Source organism: Molothrus ater, chromosome 27 (genome assembly GCF_012460135.2).
Source record: "Molothrus ater isolate BHLD 08-10-18 breed brown headed cowbird chromosome 27, BPBGC_Mater_1.1, whole genome shotgun sequence".
Lineage (NCBI taxonomy): Eukaryota > Metazoa > Chordata > Aves > Passeriformes > Icteridae > Molothrus > Molothrus ater.
This window is the reverse complement of record NC_050504.2, coordinates 5,340,488-5,353,572: the sequence shown is the minus strand read 5'-3', so window position 1 is coordinate 5,353,572 and position 13,085 is coordinate 5,340,488. Positions and strand designations below refer to the sequence as shown.

The window sequence follows — 13,085 nt, the reverse complement described above, 5'->3', positions numbered from 1 at the left end:
GTGCCTTCCCGGCCCGAAAACCGGCGCTGGAAAAGCCCCAGAAGCCATCAGTTCCCGGCTGAAATAAACTTCCCGTTTCTCCCCCAAATTCCAGGGGATTTTTTTGTTTTTTTGGGTTTTTTTTTGCGGCTTTGATGCTCTGCGGAGCAGCTCGCTGCGAGTGATGAATGAACGAGCGAATTAGTGATGAATTAATTACTCAGGAGGCGTTTGGGGGATTTGGGGTGGTTGCCTCCGGTGGGAGATATCCCTGTCCATGGCACGGGGTTGGATTTGGGGCATTTTTAGAGTTTTTTTCCATCCCAAACCGTTCCGGGGTTTCTGAGTGAAACCACCTGGGCTCCTCAGCGGCATCCAAGGGACAAATGGGATCCAAAGGATAAAATTCCCTAAATCCAGCCCGGCCCTTCCCTCCTGCACCTCCTGGGGCTGCCAAAGGTTCTTTGGGATTATCCAGGCCAGGAAAAGGAGTGGGAAAACCCCAAAAAAATCTGCCCAAACCCAGTGGGCTCCTGGCTGGGAAGGTGCCACAGTGAGGGGAAAAACCTGAGCCCAAATCATCAATCCCGACATCAGTCCCGGCCCCAAATCATCAATCCTGGCCCCAAATCATCAATCCTGGCCCCAAATCATCAATCCCGGCCCCAAATCATCAATCCTGGCCCCAAATCACCAATGCCGGCCCCAAATCATCAATCCCGGCCCCAAATCACCAATCCTGGCCCCAAATCATCAATCCCGGCCCCAAATCATCAATCCCGGCCCCAAATCATCAATCCTGGCCCCAAATCATCAATCCCGGCCCCAAATCATCAATCCTGGCCCCAAATCATCAATCCTGAGCCCAAATCATCAATCCCGGCCCCAAATCATCAATCCTGGCCCCAAATCACCAATCCTGACCCCAAATCACCAATGCCGGCCCCAAATCACCAATCCTGGCCCCAAATCACCAATCCTGAGCCCAAATCATCAATCCTGACCCCAAATCACCAATCCCGGCCCCAAATCACCAATCCTGAGCCCAAATCACCAATCCCGGCCCCAAATCACCAATCCTGACCCCAAATCACCAATGCCGGCCCCAAATCATCAATCCTGACCCCAAATCACCAATCCCGGCCCCAAATCACCATTCCTGACCCCAAATCACCAATCCTGGCCCCAAATCACCAATCCTGACCCCAAATCACCATTCCTGACCCCAAATCACCAATCCTGACCCCAAATCAGTCCCGATGGACGGGACGGGTCTGTGGGGTGGGATTGGTTTGTCTGGGATGTGTTTGTGGGGTGGGATTTGTTTGGGATGGGTTTGGGGGAGGATTTTGGGGTTTGGGGGAGGATTTGGGGGCCGGGTTTGGGTTCTTTGGTGGGGTTTGGGGATAAAATGAGAGGACGAGGTGGCGCCTGTGCATGGTCCTGGCCGGGCGCGTCCCCAAAACCCGTCCCCAATGCCCGATCCCAATGCGCGTTCCCGTCCCGGGCGCGCTCCCGACCCCGCGCGTTCCCGGCCGGCCCCACATGGGGGCGCTGCAGAATTCCGGAGCCGCCGCCGCGCCCGGAGGGACCGCGGGACCCCCAAATAAACCCGAATACACCGAATAATCCCGAATAAGCCCCAAATACACCGAATAATCCCGAATAAACCCCAAATACACCAGATAACCCCGAATAAACCCCAAATACACCGAATAATCCCGAATAAGCCCCAAATAAACCCCGAATACACCAAATAACCCCCAACAGACCCTAAAACCACCAAATAACCCCAAACAGAGACTAAATACATCATAATAACCCGAAATAGACCCCAAATCCACTAAATAGACCCCAACGGATCCCAAAAACCCCAAATCCACCTGAACAGACCCCTACAGGCACGGGCAGATATCGCTGAGTCACCCCAAATCGTGCAAATAACCCCAAATAATGCAAATAACCCCAAAGAGCCCCTGACAGACACAGAGAGACCCCCCAGACACACGGACACCCCAAATATTCCCTGACAGCCCCGAAAATCCATTGGCACCCCCAAATATCCCCTGAGATCCAGCGACACCTCTGGACGCCCCCAAATGTCCGTGGACGGCCCCGAAAACCCCCCGAGACGCCCCCAATATTTGCTGACAATCCCAAAAGTCTCCCAGTAAAGATGGACACGGCCAAATACTCACTGAGCAACGGGAATAAGGGAATGTCCCAAGGGATAAATAAATATCCAATGGGATAAATCAATATCCAAAGCAATCAATCGATACCCAAAGGGACTGATCAATACCCAAAGGGATCAATCAGTATCCCAAAGGGACTGATCAATACCCAAAGGGATAAAACCGTACCCAACAGGATAAATCAATGTCCAAAGGAAACAGGAATATCCAAATGGATCAATCAATAACCCAAGGGATCGATCAACATCCCAATGGATTGATCAATATCCCAAGGGATCGGTTCCCAGGAGGAATCCAAGCCAGGACAATCCTGTCCCAGGGGATTTTCCCCAGTCCAAATTCCTCCTCCTCCAAAATTCCCAGGGGTTTTTTTGGGAGACGCCATCCTGAATCCAACCTGTTCCCGTGAAATTCCGGGGTTTTTTTGGGGAGAAGCCATCCCGAATCCAACCTGTTCCCGTGAAATTCCAGGGGCTTTTTGGGGAGACGCCATCCCAAATCCAATTTGCTCCGGTGAAAAGCGGGATTTAAGAAAGTTGGGAATTCGGGAAGGTGGGAAAGGCCTCACAATGAATCCCAAAGGAACCAGCAGCAAGGTGAGCAAGGGATACCTGGAATTCCAGGAATATTATCCGGGATTTTCACGTTTAGTGGGAATGGACGAAGCGCTAAAAAAAACCCAAAATCCCCTCCGGAATCATGGGATGGACGGATGGAAAACCCAAAGGATTCCGGAAGATAAAACCCCAAGAATTCCGAGAAGCTTCGGCGACATTCCGGCATTCCAAGAAATTTTCCGGAACGGAATTCCCCCAAAAAATCAGCGACTCACCCTCATCAGGGAATTCTGTCGGGAACGGGGCCGGAGGAAGCCGGGAAGGGCCGAAATTCCAGCCGGGATTTTCCTGGGAGCCGCCGTGTCCGTCGTGCTCGTCCCCTCCTGGATGGGAGCGACCAGGAGAGGCTGAATTTGGGGAAAATTTGGAGGAATTTAGGAATTCCTAACCCCAAATATCCCCTTTGCTTCCCGTTCCCTCCAAAATCCAAACTGATTTTTGTGGGATTTCTGGGGTTTTAGGGAATTCTTACTGGAAAAACCCGGGAATGCCAAAATTCCAGAGGCCAATCCAAATCCTTGTCCCTGTCCTCAGGCCGTGACCACCTTGCCATAAATCCAGGTGAAAAAAAGAAAAGATTTACACTAAAATGGGCAATTTCCTGGGATTTTAGGGTAGAAGAGCTTGGAAATCCTTCAGGAGAGGGGGGAAAAGGATTAAAACACGGATTTCCTACATAAATCTATAGGAAAATGGATAAAACCGTGGATTTCCTACATAAATTTACAGGAAAATGGATAAAACTGTGGATTTCCTATATAAATTTACAGGAAAATGGATAAAACCGTGGATTTTCTATATAAATTTACAGGAAAATGGATAAAACCACAGATTTTCTATATAAATTCACAGGGAAAAGGATAAAAACCTGGATTTCCTCAAACAAATCACCCAATCCAGGGTGTGGAAAGGATCTTTCCACTCCTGAAATTAACCTCATGTTGAATTTTCCGGGGAACTTTCCTGCTGCCCTTGGATTTTCTGGAGAGGCCGCTCAGCGCCAGGTGCTGAGATCCCTTTTAACAAAAACCCGGCGGCGACAAAAGATTTTTAATTGGGCATTAAAAGGTTTTTAATTCAACATTTAAAGGTTTTTAATTCAATATTTGTTCAGGGCAGAGCGGGGCCGATAAGGGAGCGGGGGCAGCTGCTCCTCACTCAGCGCCCTCCAAACAGCCCCAAAAAGGAATTTCCAGCTGCTCCTCCGGCGCTTTCCGAATCAGGCCGGGCTATAAAATGATCCGGCATCAATAATTCCCATTTTTAGGGAAAAAATGGGAATAATTAAAAAAAAAAAAAAAAGGTGGGATCATCAAACAATCCAACATCGATAATTCCCATTTTTAGGGCTGGTTCCAAGCTCTGCTCAAATCCATGGGAGCGGAGCTGCTTTGTTTTCCTTCACGCCGGGAATATTCCGGAATATTCTGGAATATTCCTTCAGGAGCGACCCAAAGCCCCACAGCCCTTGCTCTGTAAAAAACCCAATCCCATTGTTTTTCCATTTGGATTGGCATCCCGAGGATTTCTCCCACTTTTTCCATAAAAAAAATCCTGATTTGCTGCTTCCCACGGAGGGATAAAAAAAGGGAATTAATGAATCCCAGGAAAAAACAAACAATTTCCATGGATGACAGGAAAAACCCTTCATTTCCCGCAGCTTTTATGGGAATTGCAATTAAATTTCCTTGGCTTGATCAGGTGCCCAGAGCTTCATTAAACATCTCTTAAATCCCGGGAAAAATCAATGCCAGGAGAGCTCCGGGTGGGATTTTATGAGGAGCGGAAGTGAAATCCCTGATTTTTTTACCTTAAAATCCAAATTTTTTACCTTAAAATTGTAATTTTTTTTGCCTTCAAACCCTATTTTTCCATTCCATCCATCCTTCCATCCCCAGCTTACCCCACCACAATCATCCCCAAAAAATCCCATCTAAACCCGAATCGTTCCACCACCATTTATTTTTGGGATGTGATCCCACCCAGAAATCCCAGGAATTCCTCCCAATATGTGTGAGGAGCCGATTTCCCAAATTTCCCGAAATTCCCAGATTTCCACCCTGAGCTGCCAGACACGGAATCCGCTCCAAGCCTCGTTTTCTCCCCTCATCCCAATATTTTTAGGGTTTTATTTTGTTGTTAATTATACGTAACAAAGCAAATTCCCGGCATCTAAAAACGCCAAGAAAAGGGGAAAATTCTTTGGGATGGAGGCTTTTCCGGGAGGGTTTTTTTGGGATGGAGCTGCTGGAGCTTGCAGTGATGGCCGGCGCCCAGCAGGTCGGGCTGCAAGGCAGCGGCAGCCGGGAATGCGCCGCTGGAATTTCGCCGCCGTCCCCTCCCCCAGGCACAGGGAAAACCATGGAATTCCTTGGGAATGTCCAAAACCAGCAAGGAATAATCCCAGGGGAGGATGGGGAGTTAAAACCGGCGGGTTTTGGGGCTCGTGGAGAAACGGGGGTGGAAGAATTTCAAATATTCCAATCTTGGCAATCCTGCAGCGGGTCGGAGTTTAGGGTGGGATAAACAGGAAAAGCTGAAGTTTTGGGATGGGGAGAATAATCCCAAGGGAAATTCAGCAGCTCAGGGGTTAAATTATTCCTGGATACAAAAAACGGGGAATAACTGGGGAAATTATTAATCCTTTTTCCCTTTTTTTTGGGAAGCGGGAGGGGCTGTTCCCACTGGGAACAATCTCAGATGAGGTTAATTAATTAATTAATTAATTGCTTGATTAAATCCTGCTCCTCCCAAACTTGGGGCCTTCATAAGGCCTCCTACCAAAATAATTCTACAGAACGGGTAATAATTAATTAATAATTCTATTATTATTCTATTCCAAGTGAAGCAATAACTAATTAATAATTAGGCAGAATTGCAAATAAAACCGAGCAGTAATTAATAAATAACTCTATAAAACTCCAAGGGAAGCTGGGAAATAATTAATTAGTAATTCAGCTGAATTCCAGGCTAATAATTAATTAATAATTCTACAGAGGGGCAATAATTAATAAATAATTCTACGCTAAATAAATAAGACTTCATATATATAGAATATATATAGAATATATATAGATATCTATATAATAGTACACTATATTATATATACATTATATATATTATATTCATAAGATATATATTATATATTTTTATTATATATAAAATATATATTTACATATAATTTAAATATATATCTATATGATATAGAATATAGAATATAGAATATAGAATATAGAATATAGAATATATCTCATATATATAATTCTAAAAATAATTTTGTTTTCTCTCTGTCTCCCCTGTGTTTTGACATCTCCCGGGCCGGAGTTTCGGTGTTTATAAACGGGGGAATTCCAGGGCCGGAGATTTGAACAACGCCTTCCAAATCTCGTCAGTCCCAAAGGTTTTTTCCTGCTTTTCCCCAAACACTTCATAAATCTAAGCCGGGTTTGGGAGCCTCGGCCCCGCTCAGCGAAGCTGGAGCCTCCCGGCATGAGCCAAAAACGGCTTTTTATAAATAAAACTTCCTAAAATCACCCAGCACTCCATTAATTCCTGGACACTCCGGCTCGGCTTCAAAGGGAATCTTTGCAGCAAAAAAGGGAATTTTTTGGGGTTTTTTTTGTTGTTTTAATGATTTGCTACTTGGCCTTGTCATAACTACACGGAGCAAAAAGGCGGCAGTGGGGAGAGGGTTGGGGAAACGTGAGGTTCCGGCTCCCAGGCAGCTGCAGCTCCGTGGATTTGGGGTTTTAGAGGGAAAAAGGTTTTCAAAGATCTGGGTTTGGGGTTTTTTTTGGGATTTTTTGGGGGGGGATTTTTTTAAAATTTACCTGAAGGGAGAGGACAGGGTGGACGTGGCAGCAGCTCCGCCACGACTCCAGCAGGATGGAGTTTTGTTCCAAGGCAGAGGGAAAAAGGGATCAGAAAATGGATAAAAGGGAGTTTAAATGATCCCACAAAATGATTCCGAAAAAGTTACGCCAAAAAATGAGACCAAAAATGGATAAAAATATCACCTAAACCAGGCCTACTACAAGGTGAGGCCTACTGAGGCCTACCGAGGCCTACTGAGGCCTAAGGGCCTACTGCGATTTTCTCTTTGTTAATTAATCCTTTTCATTAACAAAGCTCCCAATTTTTAAATCATAGTTAATCCAATTTCTATTGATGATTCCTGACTCTGGGGGGTTGGAATTTTCTGGGGTTAAGGCACGGAGCTGGGACAAGCAGGAGTTCTGGGTCCAGGCCCTGCCAAGGCACATTTTTGAGCCTCAATGTTCCTGAATTTCATAAAAATGGAAGAGCCATCCTCTCTCTCCTGCATGTTTTGACTACTTCTGAATATTTTAAGGAATTCTGCTGTTCAGCAGTTCAGGGAAAATCATATGGGATGAATTTTGGATGGAAAATGAAAGCGTCATCATCAGCTCCGTGCAAATAAATCTGGGTTTATTCATCTGCTTGGTTTGTGGGGGTTTTTTAATTAAATAAAGGGGAAAGTCGTTGCTTTCCAGAAGCTCCTTCCAAGCCAAACCATTCCCTGATTCCCTGATTTTTTGACGCTTGGGAGTGACTCCGTAACCTCTCCTTGAGGACCCTCGGAGGTGGAAAATGTGGCCCTGGAATTTCCCATTTTCCCAGTTTCCCGTGGGGTACCTGGCTGGGCGCTCCCTGGGCACTCCAAGGACTCATTCCCACTAAAATTCCCCACGGACACAGCAGGAATTCAAAGTGAGCTGGGCACTCCTTTCCAAACCCCTGCCCTCTCCCACTTCCTGATTTCCCACTTTTCCTTCAGCTTCTGACTCCATCCAAAGAATATTCCAAGGAACAAAAGGCTCCCTCCTCCCCCAGCCTTGAAATTCCATGAACTTTCCTGGTTTAAAAACCTCATTTGGAGCCTTTGATGCGCTCGGATCTTCCCTCCCTCCCATTTTTTTGTTAATTTTCCGCCCAGCTGTCCGTTGGACTTTTCCAAAGGGTGCCAGCTGCTGGATTCACGGGGAAAACAATGCTCGGGAAGCAATTAAAGCTCCGAGGCTCTGATTGGAATGGGACAACGCCGCTCCCGGCGGGAATTGCGAAGCTGCCGCGCTCCTGGCCTTGCCAGGAGGGGCTGGAAGCGAGCCCTGAGCCGGGAGGGAAGCGCTGGAATTTGTTCTGGGGAAAGGAGGGATCAGAGGAGCCCGAATGCCGGGAATGGGTTTAATTCCTGGATAAAGGATTGGATAGACTGGAACGCCAGGAAGGGATTTGTTCCTGGAATAAAGGATTGGAGGAGTCGGAATGGTGGGAATAGGTTGAATTCCCAGAGGAAAGGAAGGATTGGATAGGTTGGAATGCCAGGAAGGGAATTTGTTCCTGGAATAAAGGATTGGGTAGGTCGGAATGCCAGGAAGGGATTTTATTCCAGTAGCTCCCACCTCAGTGGAACTCCGGGAGATCCCCATGGATCCCAACCATTCCCAAATTCCTGGAGTTTCTGGAAAACTTCCCAGCCTGGGAATTGATGCCACAGAAATTGTGGGATTTGCTCTCTGGGATGGGATCCCTGCTGCAGAATTTTCCCACCCCAAGAACTGCCCCCCCCCCCCCCCCACATCCATAAAAACCCATTTTCCTGGGAATTTGGCACACGGAGCGTCCCCCGGTCCAACCCTTCCCAGCCGGACTCACCTCGGGGTGGGAATTCCGGGTGGTACCTGAAAAACCAAAGGGAAAAAGAGCCGTAAAATCCCAAATGTTCCTCAAGGATTATTCCAGCCTGAGGAATTGGGGATGGATGGGAGAACCCGGGAGCCCAGGGCAATGGGAAACACTGGGAATTCCAGGAGGAATTGGGATGGGGTTTAAGGCCCTTCCCAACCCCAATTCCATGGATTTCCAGCCCTTGGAACAGATCCTTCTCCAAACACAGAAATTCCTGCCACCTTTTTTTCCCTCAAATCCTTTAAAAGCCACTTCCAAGCCCAAAATATTCCAGGATTTTCACTGAGCTCATTCCCAGCAAGTGGAGGGTGATCCCAAAAATAAAAAAGGATTTAATATTAAAAAAATCAGGATTCTTTCCTCTCTCCCATTACACGAAAATCTTGGGAATTGTTTTAATCCAGAAACAGCACCAGGAAACTTGGGAATCCCACCGAGGGTTGGGAATAAAGCACAAAATGCCCATTCCAAGATGAGCTTTGGTGGCAGAGAGAAAATTTCCCAGAATATTGGGTTGGGAAGAGCCTTTTGGAGGAAAAACTGGGAATTTTTCAGGATGCCTTTGGGCCTGGTTCCCGGATTCCACAAGGAATTTTTTCTCCATCCTGTGGCTGCTCCATTTTATCCCAAAATCCCCAAAATCCAGCCCCACACGAGGGCAGCAGGGAAAGCAGCTCCGGCTTTTTATTCCCATATTTTTTTATCCTTAAATCCCGACATTTCCATGGAAAATCCCAATAATCCAACACTTAAGCAGAAAAACACCAGCTCTAAGAGATCCCTGCGTCCCCCCAATCCCAAAAAATCCAGCATTCCCAAAATTCGGGATATTTCTGCCTCCTGGACAAAGAAGAGCAGCAAAAATCCCGTTTTGGTTTTTTTTTTTTTACGGGAATTTTTTGCCTCAGGAGCTTTTCCCGGCCACGTTTTAGCGCCAACATTTCCTGAACGATTTTCTGTCACTCGCAATTCCCGCTCCGTGAAAGCACCGGGGCTTTGTTCCCGACCTCTGTCATTTTTAATCCCAGGAAATGGCCTAAAAAAAAAATGGGAAAATTGAGTTCCGTTCCCTCCCGGAGCAGCTCCGGGGAGGCAGATGGAAAAGGCCAAAAAAAAAAAAAGCTCGGATTTTTTCCCTGCTTTTTTTCTCATTTTTTAGGATTAAAACACCAGGAAAAAAAAAAATCTGATTTCAGCTCAAGGATTTGGTTTTAATTCCATGCTTGGATCATTTTTACTCTGGGAAGGAAAATTTGGGATAAAATGGAATTAGGGATGGGGGGAGGAGAGGTTCTTTGGGAATGTGGGAGAGTCACGAGCTCATTTCTGCCTCTGCCAACAGAAACCTTGGATAAATCCCGTAAATGCCGGACTTTGGGAGCCTTTGGATTTTCAGTAAGTTCCTCCCCAGAATTTTGCCCTTTTCCCGATATTTTCCCTAAATTTGGTGTCTCCCCCCCGCTTCCTGCAGAAAACTTCATCCCAAATCCTATTTTCTCCAATTTATTCTTGGATTTTTGGGCCTGCAACACCCAAAAAATGCAAAAATTTGGGTTTAATGGGATTTGAGCAGCGGGAAAATCCCAAAATCCAAACCCTCTGAGCAGGATCCATAAAATCCAGGTTGCTTCCAGTCAAATTCTCAGTTTTTCCTCATTAATGAATTAAATATTCCCAAGGGATGGGGTGGAATGGAACCTTTGGAGCCAGGATTTGCATGTCTGGGAAAATGAAATATTTTTTTAAAAATCGATGGTGGTGGACAAGATTTCCAAGAGGGGAGGAAAAAAAAAAATGGGAGCCAGGAAAATGGGATTGGGAATTCCCCATTAGGGGAGGAATGGATTTAAATTCATTTTTCGGCTCAGCTGAGGCTCTCAGGTTTCAGGTTAATGATGGATCCAGGAGGAAATGGATGGGAAAATTGGGATAATTCCATCAGCCGGGCTGGGAAAGGCTGGAAAATTCCGGAAAGGAACAACCCAGGAGGCTCCAAACAGAATTAGTGGTGGGAGTGAGCTCAGGGATAAAAGGAAGTGAAAATGGGATTAATTTAATTTGGATTAATGTGGGAAATGACTTCTTTAAAAGAAAAAGAGGGGAGAAAATCCCCATCCGGAATAAGTCAGGAATATCCGAGAATTCCTTCCCTAAACAGGGGGGAGAAAGTCTCCATCTGAAATTAGGGAATAAATCAGGAATATCCTAGAATTCCTTCCTCAAAAAAAGTGGGGGAAAATCCTGAAATTAGGGAATAAATCAGGAATATCCTAGAACTCCTTCCTTATAAAAATGGGGGGGAAATTCCTCGAATTGGGGAATAAATCAGGAATATCCCAGAACTCCATCCTTATAAAAATGGTGGGGAAATTCCTCGAATTGGGGAATAAATCAGGAATATCCCAGAACTCCTTCCTTATAAAAATGGGGGGAAATTCCTCAAATTGGGGAATAAATCAGGAATATCCCAGAACTCCATCCTTATAAAAATGGGGGGGAAATTCCTCGAATTGGGGAATAAATCAGGAATATCCCAGAACTCCTTCTTTACAAAAAGAGGGGGAAAATCCCTCATCCTAAACCAGAGAGAATCCAACCAAAACAACGACAGCTCCCCAGAATTCTCCCATTATCCCGAGCCTGGGACATCCACAGCGTCCCAAAGCGCGGGGGGAGCTCCTGCAGCGGGAGGAAGGCCCGGAATGTTCCGGAATTCCGGGGAATCCGGGGGAACCCACCTGGCTCGGAGGCGCTGGAGGCAGCGCAGGATGGCGGCGCCCTGATCCCGCGCCCGGGCGCTGAGCGGCTCCTCCCGCAAAGCCTGGCCCAGGTAATCCTCAGCCTCTGGAAAACGGGAAAACCGGGAATGGGAAAGGGAACAGCAGGAAATACGGGAATGGGAAAAGCAGGAAATGTGGGAATGGGAAAGGGAACATCAGGAAATATGGGAATGGGAATGGCAAAGGGGTCAGGAAATCTGGGAATGGGAATGGGAACATCAGGAAATATGGGAATGGGAAAGGGTTCAGCAAATCTGGGAATGGGAATGGGAAAATCAGGAAATCTGGAAATGGGAAAGGGTTCAGGAAATCTGGGAATGGCCAGGAAAGTCAGGAAATCTGGGAATGGGAAAGGGAAAAGCAGGAGACACAGCCTTGGGGGGAGGGATGAAGTTTCGGGGTGTTTTGGGGAGGGATGAAGTTTTGGGATGTTTTGAGGCAGAAAGATGAAGTTTTGGGGTGTTTTTAGGGGAGGGATGAAGTTTTGGGGTGTTTTGAGAGAAAGGATGAAGTTCTGGGGTGATTTGGGGAGGGATGAAGTTTTGGGGTGTTTTTGAGGCAGAAGGATGAAGTTTCGGGGTGTTTTGGGGAGGGATGAAGTTTTGGGGTGTTTTTGAGGCAGAAAGATGAAGTTTTGGGGTGTTTTTAGGGGAGGGATGAAGTTTTGGGGTGTTTTGGGGAGGGATGAAGTTTCGGGGTGTTTTGAGGCAGAAGGATGAAGTTTTGGGGTGTTTTGGGGAAGGATGAAGTTTCGGGGTGTTTTGAGAGAAAGGATGGAGTTCTGGGGTGTTTTGGGGAAGGATGAAGTTTCGGGGTGTTTTGAGAGAAAGGATGGAGTTCTGGGGTGTTTTGGTGGCAGAGGGATGAGCTCAGCGCTGCTGCAGCAGGAAATGAGAGCTGAAACCCCAAAACCACCAAAAGGCTCCCAGCTGCTTCCTCAGCACCCGCGTTTTTAGGGTCGGGGATGGGGAGCTCCCACCGCCCCCCGAATTCTCCTCGGGATCAGGGCCAGGGAGGCGCCGCAGGACCCAAGGACCCCAAAGCACCCCAGAAAAGCCACCCCAACCCTGTCCCAGCTCCACCCCAGAGCAGGATCCCCTCGTGGGGCAGGAGGGGGGCGAGGAGGGATCCGGTACCTTCCAGGAGCCTCTGGATCTCCTGCGGGATCGGGGCGTCCACGGCATCCATGGGATCCACGGGATCCATGGGATCCCTTCCCGCGGGGCCGCGATCGCTGCGGGGCGGAGAGGAGGAAGCCACGAGGGCGGGGACACCCCAAAAACGAGGGGGAGGAGGAGGAGGAGGAACCTTTGGGGTTTGGGCTCCTCCTCCTTTCGAACCCCAGCGGATCCCTGGGATGGTTCCCACCTCTCCTGGGCGACCCCAAAAATCCGGGCGGGAAAAGCTGAGCTCAGGCCAAGGAGCTCCACCTGGAATTTCCTCCCCGGGCTGTTCCTGCCCCCAAAATTGGGATTTTTTTCGTGTTTTTCCCCAAAAAAATTCCCATGGGGGAAAAACGGGGATGTTCCGGGATGAAATTTTCCCATTTCCCGCATGGGAAAGAGGTCGGGTTTGGAAAATGATCACCTGGGATGGGGAAAGGACGGAAAAACTCCCGGAAATCTGGAAATTTCCACATGGAAATACTCCTGGGAATCCAGAGCCGCTCCCAGGTGTTTTGGGCCCCTCTTTTCTGAGAAATAAAGGAAAAAAAGCCAAATTTGTTTGTTTGATTGGTTTTGTTGTTGTTTCTGAGCACAAACCAGAGGTGCCAGGAGGGCCCCAACTCTTTGGGGTTGGGATTT

At 47.4% G+C, this 13,085-nt stretch overlaps 1 protein-coding gene across 1 annotated transcript in view; it reads right to left on the bottom strand.

The window, feature by feature from the left end:
• Window positions 1-12,486, bottom strand: part of SKAP1 (src kinase associated phosphoprotein 1) — a 62,533-nt gene extending 50,047 nt beyond the window's left edge. Inside the window, exons 1-4 of the mRNA XM_036398676.2 lie at window positions 12,417-12,486; window positions 11,239-11,344; window positions 8,468-8,493; window positions 3,007-3,114 (exon numbers count right to left, since the gene is read on the bottom strand). Coding sequence (XP_036254569.1) covers window positions 3,007-3,114; window positions 8,468-8,493; window positions 11,239-11,344; window positions 12,417-12,486 — 310 coding nt within the window. The remainder of the gene's footprint in view (window positions 1-3,006; window positions 3,115-8,467; window positions 8,494-11,238; window positions 11,345-12,416) is intronic.
• Between the last annotated feature and the right edge of the window lie 599 nt (window positions 12,487-13,085).